The sequence below is a fragment of the Delphinus delphis genome, chromosome 18 (assembly GCF_949987515.2).
Source record: "Delphinus delphis chromosome 18, mDelDel1.2, whole genome shotgun sequence".
In the NCBI taxonomy this organism is placed as follows: domain Eukaryota; kingdom Metazoa; phylum Chordata; class Mammalia; order Artiodactyla; family Delphinidae; genus Delphinus; species Delphinus delphis.
This window is the reverse complement of record NC_082700.1, coordinates 69,106,602-69,120,618: the sequence shown is the minus strand read 5'-3', so window position 1 is coordinate 69,120,618 and position 14,017 is coordinate 69,106,602. Positions and strand designations below refer to the sequence as shown.

Here is a 14,017-nt window from a genome sequence, read left to right as displayed (position 1 = left end):
AAATAATTTTAAATGGGTCTAGTGAAGAAAAATCATGAGAGAAAGCATCTTACACATTGCTCTTTTTTTTTCTGTTGTTACTTTATATTTGGAAAATACACGTATTCAGGAAAAATATTCTATAGAGGAAAACACCATCTAAAGTTAGCAGTAGAGATTCGTTAATAAAAGTTATTATCTATGTCTATACTTATGTGCGATCGCAGGTTGTGAAATGAGCACCGTGCTGGTTTGACTCAAAGATAATACCAACACAATTAACGTAAGATGTAATCCTTGCTCTCAAGCAGCTTATAATTTATTTGATCAAAAAAACGCTAATGAAAAACAAACAAGCACCTAAAGTACTAATGTTTTGTAAACTAGGACATAAATACTGTAAGAGTTTGGGGAAGGGGAAATCAGTGTGGGCTGAAGTAATTAAGGTAGATGGCTTGGATAAGCATAGAGAACGGGAAATGTTCTAGGAGGACTGAAGGTAGAACAACTCAAGGAAAGTCAAGAAAGCAAGAATAAGCAAAGGAGGGTGGGAACGGACGTGGGGATCCTAAGTAGACCTGACTCATTGGAGCAGAAGGTGCATATTAGGAAGACTGAGAAGTCAGGTTGGCTGGATCAGATGAGCTCAGGTTATAGAGGACATTGGTGTAGACGGAAAGATATAACTTTGGTCGTTGGGAGATTTGTATAGGAGAAATGCTTAGTTGTAAATCATATTAACTTTGTGTGAATTTTAGTAATCATCTTTAGGGTAACCAGTTAATCACTGTGAAAAAAAAAAAGTTAAATCCCTTTCTTACCTTTTAGATCAAAGTAAATTCTAGCTAGCTTAAAGATTTAAGGATATAAAATAGAACCATAAAATATGAAATAAATTTATTTTTATTCAAAAGCCTCAAAGCAAATTATTTAAAGGAAAAAAGAAAAAGCTTTAATGACATAAAAATCTAAAATTTGGGTTGGGGGCAAGACACCAGAAACAAACTAAAAGATAAAAACAGCTAAAACTGTTTGGTCATATGTCTGGTCATATGTATGTACAAGACAAAGCTACTTTCACAAACATATAAACAATTCTTCTGAGTTCATATCTAAAGACAAATATGCCTACAGCAAAACAGACAAAGGCAAAGGACACCAATTGGAAATTCTGTGGAGAGACGTTATGATGATAGATAAACATAAAAATGTTTACCACTCAAGCTACCATGATGAAGGGGTGAGGGACTTTTAAACAATAGTGAGTTAGAAATTATTTCAGACATACGACTGACAGAAATAAAAAAGACTGTTAGGATCAAGAGTTGGTGAAATGTCCAAAATGTCCAACTTTCTGGGTGGCAATTTCACAACATATACTTTTTAAATGTGTGTTACATATAACATAACAGCACACTTCAATTAACATATCTAAAGGAAAGGAAAAGTACATGTACAGGGATATTAAATATGGTGGTATTCATGTTATTGAAAAACCACTAGTGACCTAAATGTTCATCAATGGGGAATTCATGCAGTCATGGCCCATGCAGAGCTTATATATTAAAGGAAAATACAGGTGAATTAGCAGGATATATAATCAGATCTACTCTGCAAAAATTAAAGAGAGGACTTTTCTTTATAATTTTGGTCCCAAGGTCAGGCCTTTTGCTTTCCTTTCTCTCTATGTACAGAAACCTGGCGCATTTCACTCTTCTATGACAGCCTGTAAAAAAGATAAAGTTGGTTGTGTGCCCAGGATTTCATGTAAGCATTACCTATTAAAGTGTATCATTCATTTAGAGAAATGAAAAAAAAATAAGTTTCCAGCTTTCTAGGTTTTTACTACTGTATAGAAGGAAATTGACCACTCACTGATATCTTCAAGTAGTCAGAAGAGTCCAACATGGCTCTTTATCTACCAGTACAGCTGACAAAGGGAAAAAGAACAAGTATTTGCAAGGATTTTCCTAAAAGTGTTTAAAACTATTTGATTTGATATCAAACGCTTAGTTAACTCGCGTTAAATTATGTTAGCAATACTAATATATTTTTTAAATTCCTGCTTAAAGTCACTCTCAATTCCACATGGCTATATTTTGTTCAATATCACATTTTTATTACTGCATATAAAAGTTAAATGACTCCATATCAATTCTGTATCGCAACACAGCCCTTCAATTTACTCATAATTAAGATGAGAGTTTTTTTTGGAATGCTCTCCGGATAATTAGATGCTCATGCTGTAGATGGTTCTGTTAGTCAAGAGACATTCAACAGAAATATCTACAAGAATTGCCTTTTCCCTGTACTATGCCATTTCTGGATGGCTGCCAAAGAAATTACAGTCCCTGTGTTAACTATCTGTTCAGTGAAGCTGAAAGTATGACAGCAACTTTCTTATCTTTCTGCTTTCTGCCCAATAAAAAATAAGAAAGAGAAGCTTGTTGGTATAGGAAATGTTGATTTACATCAAACACTATAAAAGATGACTTCCACATGGAAGGAAATATAGAGAAGCGCTGGGTTAATAATTAAAGAGGTTTGTTTTTTTCCCAATTACATAGTAACGAGTATGAAAGACACACCTCTGTTACTGCAGACTCTGCCATCTGGAGATGTGCATCTTCGCTTGCTCTCCCAGGGGGTGATGTCACACTGGAATTCGCATTTATCTCCATGCCAACCAGCCTGGCAGTAACAGTTTCCACAGTAACACTTTCCGTGGCCTTTACCCAAAATGAATTTTATACGGTGAGGAAAAAAGCAACTTTTAAAAGCAGAATTAACTTTCTACCTCTTGGTGATCATTTTTGCCTTTGGAAATAATCCACCTGCTCCACAGCCCTTGCTTAAAATAATCATATTATATAGTTTGCCCCCAAAACATCATAGGTGTGCCTATACCTACCTAATTACACACATAAAGCAAGTCAAGGCGTCCTCTAACGTGTCCTAGCCAAGTGGCTGATGAAAATGACAGAATTTTAAAGAAATGGCATGAAAGACTGTGCAAGTCTATTATGTTCCGATCTCAGATGTGTACATCAAACTCAAATGTATATAAGCATTCACTCTGAGAGCATTTCCTGATATTTGAAATGAACCATTGAGAAAGCAATGGTGCATACTTCCTTGGATGCACATTATTAATGGCCATTGCTTAAACCAGAGAAAATATTTCATCTTTTCATTCAACTGTGTCCTGCAAGCTGTTGTGTCTTACCACATGGAAAAGAGGTTTTCAGCTAAATCAGTGTTTAGTAGTCACTTAAACTACTAATTACAAAGAAAATACCACGGACCCTTGGCCTTACAATCAAATTCCCCTCCTATCTATCAAGAGGGTACAAATGCTAGGTAAGGACAGCCCATCATTTTGTGTCCAGATGCCTCCACACAATTTCAGCTCCCTCCATGCTGTAAACTGTTACTCTGCTTGTTTGTACTTATGTCCAAACAATCTGTAATGAACAGTCACCTCATCGCTTCCTGCACCCATGTCCAGCAATCCTACAAATTCCCAAAAGATGACAATACCTTTTATCCCAAATCACTTTTTATATCCTCCCTTTTTGTAGTTATGCCACCCAACCATGAATGTATGTCCTTGTTCTTGCAAATCTGATGAAAACCAGGGCCACTTTGGTTTTTAGTCTATTCTTTCTGGTTTATAGGAATTTATGTTTTATCAGAGTCTATGGCTAAAGTCTTTGTTCTTGCCTCTCTCTTCTCCAAAAGTCATCATCCCAGAGGGCCATGGGAAACTAATTGTGAGGCTATTTTTCTTTCTAAACACTATGGCATATCTGGCCAATGGCAAGAGTGTCAGTAGGGCCTGAGACACTCACATATGAAGGGAGAAATACAGTAGAATATTCTGGTCTCATGACATTCTTGTCTCTCAGATGAAACTTCCTGCCAGCAAGGATACATGAGAGAGACAGAGAGACCGAGAGATGAAAAGAAAGTGCTATAGCGAGATAGAGAGAAAGAGACAGGGACCCAAGCATACCATGCCATGTTTTCTGTCTAAATGAGCTGTAATCGGGGTATCCACAGAAAACCTCTTTTTAAGCTAATAGACAATGATCATTTCTACAGCAAATTTTAATTTGTTCACTTAAGCAAACATAAAGGCTATCAAATGATTTCATCAATAATAAAATATTAAAGCTATACTTTTTTTATAAACTTCAAAATATCTCTATATGTATACACACAAAAAAGAATCACATTCCAGTATTACATCACAAGCCTTAGGAACTTGAGGATTACACTGGAAGAAAGCAAGACAACTTTTCCTAGGAGTCAGGTTTTTTTTTTAAACTTCAAAAAGTAGAATTTCTGCTATAATCTCAGAAATCTTCAGAAATTTATTCCTCTGTCATTGTAGGAAATTTATTTAAGATGCTACCTATGTAAGGCTTACCATGAGATTAACAAATGATCATAAATCTTCATTCTTCAAACTCAAATTCTTTGTATGTTTATAAAATTCAGCATTGAATTGGGGTTTTACTAAAAAATCACTGAGGTAGAGGCGAATAGGATTACTAGGATAAATCATGTAAGGCTATACTGTATGCAGATATAGGTGGAAAATTAAGCAGATATATTCATAGCTCAAATGAAAATACTGTAATAAGACATATCTGAATAATTGAGATAAAATATAAGCCTCAGGACAATACACACTCCAGACAAGGAGCATCATTCTCTGCTTTGTGCAAACTAATGGTGTAAGAAAATCTGCTTTTGAATTGCTCCATTATTGGGCTGTAGGATCACCTCTCAACAGACTGGTTTTATGTGAATGACACACGGAAAAATCTAGAATCCCAGTCAAGGTCATCCCCAGAGGCTGTTTACTGGAGTGCTAAGTATCTGTGGTCAGAGACTTTGCACCATGAAATTGCTTTAGCCTCGAACCAACGGAAATAATGAGTGGAAAGCTTGAGAGTTAAACATTTCCTGTTGTTTCCAGTTCAATGTTTATATTTACACATGCAAATGGACTTTGCTTTGGTGGTGTGCATCAGAAAACACTGACTCCACACATGTTCCCTTCCTCTTTTTTGATCTGTAATAATTGGAAATAAGATATCAGGACAAACACATAATATCTGTGGGTAGACTTATCTAATTTTTCTAATTATTTTGGAATGAGCCCTTTAGCAGAATTGTCTGAGCAGCATCCAGCTTAGGTCACTGGCTTGAAAAATGAAGGTTCGTGTTTGTTGGTTTTATCTTGGTTGGTTGTACAGCAAGGAAACCAGAGAGAAAAAACCAAGCTGACCTAAAATAAGAGCATCTGGATGACCACAAGAATTGAAGCCACAATTTGTTTTTGTAAACAAAAGGACAGCTTAGTGACACTGTATGGCCCTCTGGCTCCCCCTCGCCCCATTTGCTCCTGATCCTTGAAGGGAAAATACTCCTCTGATCACCCATCTGGTATGCACGATAGGATTCCATGCACGGAGTCTTTTCAGATTTCAATGAAAGAAGCAATTACTGCCGGATAGAGAGATGAGGCCAGAGGTAACCAGGTTAAAATGTTTAATAACAGCAGAGAAGAATTTACCTAAACTGAAGGGATTCTCACTGCTGTTTACTTTCCTCTCCTGTGCCAGCACGACTGAAACTCTCCCTCTCTGGGCACAAGCTTGCATATAGGTAAGCAGAAGAGAAGGGCACTGCGGGTGGTGAGAAAGGTTTTTCTCACGGAGCTCCAAACTCCAGGGCAGTTCTCTATGGTGAGGGGTCAACAGCACAGTCTCTGGCATCAGACAGACAGGAGTCTAAATTCCATTCAACCCTGGTAAGTCATTCCAAATGCTGTTAAGTTACCCAATGAATGTGAAGTACTTATTGCAGTGCTTGACATTAGCAAGCACGCAATAATTGGTACAACAGAAAAATGGACTGAGGTCATGGTGGTCTGTAGAAACAATCATGAAAAAAGTTATCTGAGTGTGTGGTGGGGAGGGATAGATTCTAGGCTAATAATCCTATTGGCCTTCAATGTCCCCAATAGGACATGAGACTGTTCAAAGTTTTATGGTTCAGAACGGGAAAGACAATGCAATTAAAACATGCAGTGGAGAGACTGGAATAAAAGAAGCAGAATAAAAGCAGTTAAGGTGAGCAGAGAAGACAGAGTCCAGCTAGGACCACTACAGAACCATGCAGTTGGCCTGTCGCCATATTGATCTGGCTCTCCTTGGGGAACAATCTGATTTTGCATTTAAAAAGTACTAGTCAGCTCAAAATATCATATGATATCATTTATATGTGGAACCTAAAAAAATTATACAAATGAATTTATTTGCAAAACAGAAATAGATACACAGATATAGAAAACAAACATGTTTTACCACAGGGGATGGGATAAATTAGGAGTTTGGGATTAACAGATACACACCACTGTATAAACAGATAAACAACAAGGACCTACTGTATAGCACAGGGAACTATATTTAATATCTTGCAATAACTATAATGGAAAAGAATCTGAAAAAGAATATACATATATATGTGTGTGTGTATATATATATATACACACACACATATATATATCTGAATCACTTTGCTGTACACCTGAAACTAACACAACATTGTAAATTAACTATACTTCAATAAATAATGGTTAAAGAATAAAATCTATAAAAAATTTTTAAGATGTACTAGTTAGCTCTGAATGCCTTAGTCTAACTTTCCCTATATGAAGTGTATTCCAAATAAACATAGGTTCAACTTAAATGAGTAAACTTAGCACAGAAATTCATAGAAATAAAAGTGCAATGAAATAGGTGAAAAAATCAAGTACTTTTATTAATTTCTGCGAAGTTAATATACATACCTCCACATATTTCTTCTGTTTCATCATCTATGCATTCTCTATCATCACACTCACAAAATTTACCATAAACGAGTCCATTTCCATCTGAATTATCACACTTACACCTGCCACAGTGACACGTACCTAAACCATTAAAACAGAGCAAAAATTATTTGTTAAGTGCATATAAATTATAATTAATGAATTTGAACCTATCTCTTTCATAGATAAAGCCAATTTAAATCAATTTAATATTCCAATTAGGTTTTACTGTGGGTATGATGAGATAATGACATTCTTTCTTGAGATTATTGTAGCCCAGCAGTTATGTTCTATAGTACACAGCTATTATGATTGACCTCTAATAGTTTCATGAATCTGACCTCCCCAAGAGCAGAGCTACTTTATACATGTCCATCTAATCAATGCATGAATGAGTATCTTCTAATTACACCTGGGTCTTAGGTGAACTAAAGCAGAAAATTCTAAGCTTTGTGAGAGAAGTAACCTTGCTTATCTTCCTCACCAGTTATTTATTCAACGCTTTGCACAATATTTGAACATATTATTTATATAATGAATATTTGTAGAATTCATTATCAAATGAATAAATGAAAACCTTAGGTGTCCCTAATAATTTCATACCCACAGTGTTAAACTGATAGCCATGTCATTATGACTATGGGACCAGAGTGGGTTTTCTTATGCATAGAGTCCTGGGACCTCACCAAAACCTCAGGGCAGCTCAGGGTGATACAGAGGCACTGGAGTCATCTACTCTACCACACACAACATAACATACCCAGCCAAGTTTGAGGATTTGACTACAACCCCAAGAGTGATTTCACTGACAATAAAACAGCATTCAAAGGATATTGAGAAGTAGAATGTCCATTTGAGGAGCTTCCTTTTTAATGCCTATTTTTAAATTTTTAATCGATCATCACAGCAGTCACCATAGAGTAATTGAGACTTTGCCATTCACCAGTATCATCCTAGACTCTGGAAATGCAACAGGAGATGGATTCAGCCATAATCCTCCTCTTAAAGTTTTATATGAGTAAAAAACAATGTGATAAAATCAGGGGAGAAGTGCAAACTGCTGCAGAAACACATAATAAGGGGATTTAACTGAGACCTGGTAGTCAAAGATAGCGTCCCTGGGGAATGGCTCTTAAACTGAGAACTGAAAGCAAAGTAAAAATAATAGCTAAGAGAATTGAGAAGGTGAAAAAGCCCACTTCCAGCAAGAAACAACAGCAAAAGCTCTGAGGTAAAAGAGGGAATAAGGGAAAAAAGAAAAAGACAGCTGGCGTATAGCAGAAAATAAAGTGGAAAATGTCATGAAAGGAAAAAGGCAACTAAAGATGCAGTTTACGGAAGTCTAAGAGGTCACATTAAAGATTTCCAACTTGAATCAAGCAGAAAAATGAGAAGCCATTGAAATATTTTCAACAAGGGAGTCATGTGATCAGGTATTCATTCCCACCCTGTTACTCTGGTTGTCATATGGAGAATGAACTGAAATGAGGCCAAGTGGATATGAGGGAATGTTAGTTCATTAGTCTGCAGGAAAGAAGATAGAGGCTGACCCAGGTCATGGCTGTGAGTTTAGAAAAAAGCAAACACACGTGGTGATATTTTCAGGAGAAAGAAAAGATGACTCGGTGACTGGGTCTGAGAGGTAAAGGATGGGAAGGAACCAAAGATGATACTATGGATATTTGAAATATGGATATTTGAAATGAGCTACTGGATACTGGCAATTCCGTATGTGGTGTACCAGAAAGAGCACAGATTTAGGACTGAGGTAGATTTGCAGGCATATCCAGGTCTTAATCCCCACTAGCTATACATATCTGAGGTCATTACTTTTATCTTTAACTGAAGTCATTACTTTTATCTCTAACTCTCAAATTCCTTATCTGCTCTTCTTCACAGAGCTGCTGTGTGGATCAAGTGATAAATAGATCACCCAGTCACCTATCTAAAAATGCTACTGTGTCTAGCACACTGTAGACTTTCAGAAAATGTTGGGTTCTTTGTCATCTCCCATTAAGACATCGAGTGTATCAGCCATATTCCCAAATATTTTCTCCAGACACATTTTATATTTATGGATCCCACCACTTCCTGGTTCCATACTCTCTGCATGATTCTGTTACACAGGTCACTTGTGATTTGCTATTCTCTGTAAGTGTTCTTTCTCTCACAGTCACATATAAATGGTGATTCTGCAGAATTTGAGCTTGTTATTTTTCTTCCTTGAGAATACTTGTGTGAATTTTACTTCCATTAAACTTCTTTTTATAAACGAAGTTTATAAAATAGTTTATAAACTTCTATAAACTTTGTTTTATAAACTATTTTAATTTATAAAAGGTCATTTCCAATCTAACGCTACAATTCATGGTATTGCGTCATCTCATTTTGTTCTCTAATTATCACCCGTCTTTTTCATTTTCACATTTATTTATGCTGTCTTTCAACCATCCACGTATCCATTGATTAAATTTTCTCATTGCTTTATTATATTATTGGTGAAGTCATAAGTGCTATAGAAGATAATAAGATGGATAAAATTAAAACTAAGTAAATCATAGACCGAGAAGAAAGAGCAAGGTGATTGATAATTTTTACATATACATATATCTATATGAAACCAGATGACGCAAAGGCATTTGCAACAGATTTGTGACAAATGCTATAAAGATAGTATAAACCTCAGTCTGGCTCTGTGAAGGAGGAAAGGCACAGTAGGGGAGTAAGTTCTTGAGTTGGCACTTGATGTATAGATAGAATTTCAACAAGTGGAGATGGAGAAAAAACTTGTGATGTTGAAGAAAGAGCCTGGGCTAAGGAATAGGGATGGAGGATTTAACAGAAAAGAGTCTGGCTTTAGTTTGGAAAAAAGGGTAGGCTAAAGGCAGACAGTATAGGATCAAGAATATTGATCAAGAATTTTAGAATTTATCTGTTGGAAGACCAGAAGCCCTTCATGGGTAGGGAGAGAGGTGTAACATAGTTAGGGCTACGTATGCAGTCATTGTTTTCAGGAAAGATGGAAAGGAACAGCCTCTGCCTCTGAATTCTACAACTTCTCACTGACGTCCCCCACAGGCTGGCTCACTCCAATCCACACATCTGAACTGTTCCTGGGTGATGCAGGAAGTTTACAACAGTTCAGAGACTTCCTGTCTTACTCATCAAGTAGAATTCACAACTGAGGCTCCAAGATACGGCATATGGAAGCCCAGGCAAAAGTGCCAGACTCGCGTGCTCATGCTGTGTCATCCTGCATCTCTTTCTTGGTTGCCAGTTAACTCAGTCTCTAGGATTGGTCTTCTGTTTTATGCTAGATTATTTTAGCTCTGACTTTTCATTCTGCCTAATATAGCTGCCTCTTTCTAGGATGACTCCCTGTCTTGAACACCAGCATATACTCCTGATGCAATGGTGCTGGAGCCTTGCTTTGCTCTGCAGACTGTGCCTTGCCATTCTGCGCCCCTACGGAGTCAACTTCTGGAACTCCTTTAGTCCCCAGCTCCATCTCCATCTCCCCCTGCCCTTCAGTCTTCTGCCCATTCCATACACCTCCTCTTCCCCTTCTGTTCCAAGCTGCTTCCTGCAAATCACACTGCGATATGAGGGGGAAAAATTAGTACAGAGAGCTCAGACACTAATGCAGTTTGGGGGCAGTGGTCCTGAACTAGGGCTGGTAGAAGTAGGCATTAAAAGAAAGCTTTGTGACAGCAAGATCCCCAAAGTAAACCTGAAAGGCTTAGAAACTGAGAAGAGAGTAAGAGACAGAAAAAAAGATTGTGCTGCCTGTGGAAACTGTCTAAAGACACATTAAAGGATGTCGAAGAGATATGACAGCCAGACGTAACACTGCCCCTAGACTGGATCCTATACAGAGGTGGTCGCAATGATGTAAAGGGCATTGTTGGGTCAGTTGACATAACTGGAATATGGACAGTAAGATTACATAAAAGTATTGTATCCATGTTAAAAAAATAGAGGTAGAGATATCTTAGAAACGTATTTTATATCTTATCCAATGTGTTTCATCATCTATTGAAACAATTCTGTAAATTTTCTCCTTTAAGATGTGTTGATGTGGTGAATCATGCATTTAGATTCCTTAACATTGAAACATCTTTGGATTCCTAAACTAACCCCTATGTGGTTATAATGTGTTATTAAAAAGAAAAAAAATCCTGGATTTGAAAACCAATCAATCAATCAATTAATCCATCCATCAATCTGAAAATAGAGTACAAAGAAACAAAACTGAAATTGATTTCAAGTCTTATTACTGAAAGAAGTTTGGAAAGCATGAAGTTTTCAAAACAAAAGAGGCTATATGGGTGTGTGTGTGTGTGTGTGTGTGTGTGTGTGTGTGTGTGTGTGTGTGTGTGTGTGTGTGTGTGTGTGTGTGTGTGTGTGTGTGTGTGTTTAGAGGGTGTCATGAACCGGAAGTAGAGAAATTCTACTGAGACGAAAAGAAAAAAGGAAGTGCTGGAGAGAAGCCAGGAGAGTATCAGTGAACACAGAAAGTAACCTGACCATTAGCACTTTCGTCATGGTCCCCAGCTGCTCCACTCACAGCTTGCCTTGGCAGTAGACCTGATTGCTATTAGCAAAACACCCTACTGCACTGAATCTACACAGAGCAACTCCTGTCAATCAAAGACTGTGGAAAGCTCCCAGCTCTGAATGCAGAAGGACTCTACCAACAATGGGAGCTTCAGGGGGGAAGATACTCATTTATGTAGTCAAACCCTGGCCTTCAGCATGCAGAGCAAGAGGCTCACACCCCTGGATCTACGTAAGAACTACCCAGAGAACTTTTATAAAAAACCACTATAGTCCATATCAGACCCCAAAGCAACTAAATCAGAGCCTCCAGTGTAGGAGAGGAGCATTCTCAAGTTCAACCAGGGCCTAGAAAAAACTGACTTTGAGGTTCTACGTGCCCAACTGTTAAAAGAGTATTTAATTATAGTAACACTGGCTGAACACCATTGAAACCAAAACCACAGTTGTTGTGTTTTATATGATTTTGGTAATTAATTTTAACAGCTCCTCTGTAAATTTCTAAGAAATATTTTTAAATGACGTCTACCAGATATACAAATATTTTAGTCAAACAAAAATCTTGCTATCACTATATTCTGCAATGCTTTTCACATCCAGGGCATTGGAAACCCCCATTAGATTTGAAGAGTTTGGTTCTTTTTGATGCCAAGGTATAAATTCAAAGCACCCTTGATCTGTAACAGAAGATAATTAAGTAAGTTTATACAAATCCTTTTTAAAAGGATTAATCCAGCATTCAAAATCATGGCTCACAATTTACCTAAAATGTTGTCAGGGTGTTGTTTCCAGTGACTATCCTACTTGAAGAAGGCATTTGGAACAGCTGGAGAGCATCAGACTTGCCAGTCTCAGCAAGAGGACATTTTTCCCAATTGATTTATCTGAATTTCACTTCAAAAAATATGCTCAAAAGCAGTCCCACTCGGAGGTTCAACATTTCTCAACGCCTACATATTTCCATTAAAATTATTTCATTTAAGAATTCTCAGGGCATGGAATTCTTACCTGCATTAGAGCAGATGATATCTTGAGAATTCTTGCACATTTGGTTGCTCTGTTTCTTTGTCAGGTCACAGGTCTTTGGGTACTGGCAAGCGTCCCCAGACCATCCTCCATCACATCTGCACTTTCCACAGTCACACGTACCGTGGCCTGAGAATTTAACAACATCCCATTAGACTCAAATTCTTTTCCAAAGGAAACCATTACTGTAACTAAGGATCTTAAGAGTGATGTTGGTTCTGGACTGAGCTATAATCAATTCAAACACAGGTAAACGACAGTGACTGAGGAGTAATCCTATTTATATACCATATAATGAAGCATGTGGATTTTATTTTCATAATCAACTTCGATATATCATTCTAAAAACATTCACTTAACTCACAGAGACATTAGGATAGATAATAAACCAGAGGTCTGAAAAACCACATGCTCAGAAAATTTAGCACTTAAAGGAGTCCACCTAGCACCGGCATATTTAAGACACAAAAGCCCCGTAAAAACAATTTCCATTTAACTGCATTTTATAACACATGAAATTCCACTAAACTAAACATTGGCCTTATATTTATTTGAATTTTATATGTAATAAAATTGTATAGATATATTAAATACCACCTTGGGATAAGATTGACATGAAAAATAAGTATATATTTTGTTTCTTGATGGGGTAATCTGGTTCAAAAGCCAAAAGGATAAGAGCCATATTCATCTACTGCCACAAAAATTTCTCAACCTTCCATGCTCTCAAATCAACATTTTGCTGTTTTTATTGTTGTGGTTATTAATTTTATTAAGTCCTGCTTGAAGAATCCTGCTAATGTTTTATTGACTACATATTAGAAAGAAGTACAAAACACATACAAGCCTTGGTCTTTGCCCTCAAGGAACTTACAAACTGAAAAGTTGAGGCTAATATGCAAAGAGAATTGTGTTATCTTCAGCCAGAAATGTTTGTTGGACCTTATATTAAGTTGAGGGAGGTAGTCTACAACCTATAGAAATAAGAGGGGAAAGATTTTCTACACTTCCTTGACTTTTAACTGGGCCTTGGAAGGTGAGTAGAGTTTGAATGGGTTACAGAGAGAAAATTCTTGTATTATTCAAGGTAACAGTACTACGTCTTAATGGCTGAAATTCATAGCCACAGTGGAATGGAATCATTGATCTCGGGCCAACAATCATTCGAGGTGGCAGCCAAAATCCACATGATGAAATCCAGATGGCCGGTCAGAATGAATGGCTCAGAGGCCTGCCATTTGGGCATGCCTGGCAGAGCCTGGATCTGTGATTGGCTATGACTTTAAAACTCCCCTGCATGGGGCCCAGTCCATGTAAGTGTTTCTATTCCTGTTGCATTTTTCGAATTAATTATTCTATTTTACAAACAAAATCTTGCCTGCACCCTAATTGTGATTCATTTTATCAAGTGCACATTATTCTGTCAAATTGATCGTATCATTTGATCGTATCATCTTGCATTCCTGTCTGGTCCTACATGATATTGTCAATCTCAGCCAACTTGGTATCATTTACAAGCATAAGTGATCTCTCCTGCCAACCATCCAGTCTATTTATAAAAGGATTAAG

General features: G+C 37.2%; 1 protein-coding gene across 1 annotated transcript in view; it reads right to left on the bottom strand.

Moving 5' to 3' along the window:
* The window catches only part of ITGBL1 (integrin subunit beta like 1), a 119,076-nt gene extending 106,504 nt beyond the window's left edge, over nt 1-12,572 (bottom strand). The window contains exons 1-3 of the mRNA XM_059995485.1: nt 12,431-12,572; nt 6,845-6,967; nt 2,568-2,708 (exon numbers count right to left, since the gene is read on the bottom strand). Of these exons, the coding sequence (XP_059851468.1) occupies nt 2,568-2,708; nt 6,845-6,967; nt 12,431-12,470 (304 nt within the window). The 5' untranslated portion in view covers nt 12,471-12,572. The remainder of the gene's footprint in view (nt 1-2,567; nt 2,709-6,844; nt 6,968-12,430) is intronic.
* Nucleotides 12,573-14,017: the final 1,445 nt, after the last annotated feature.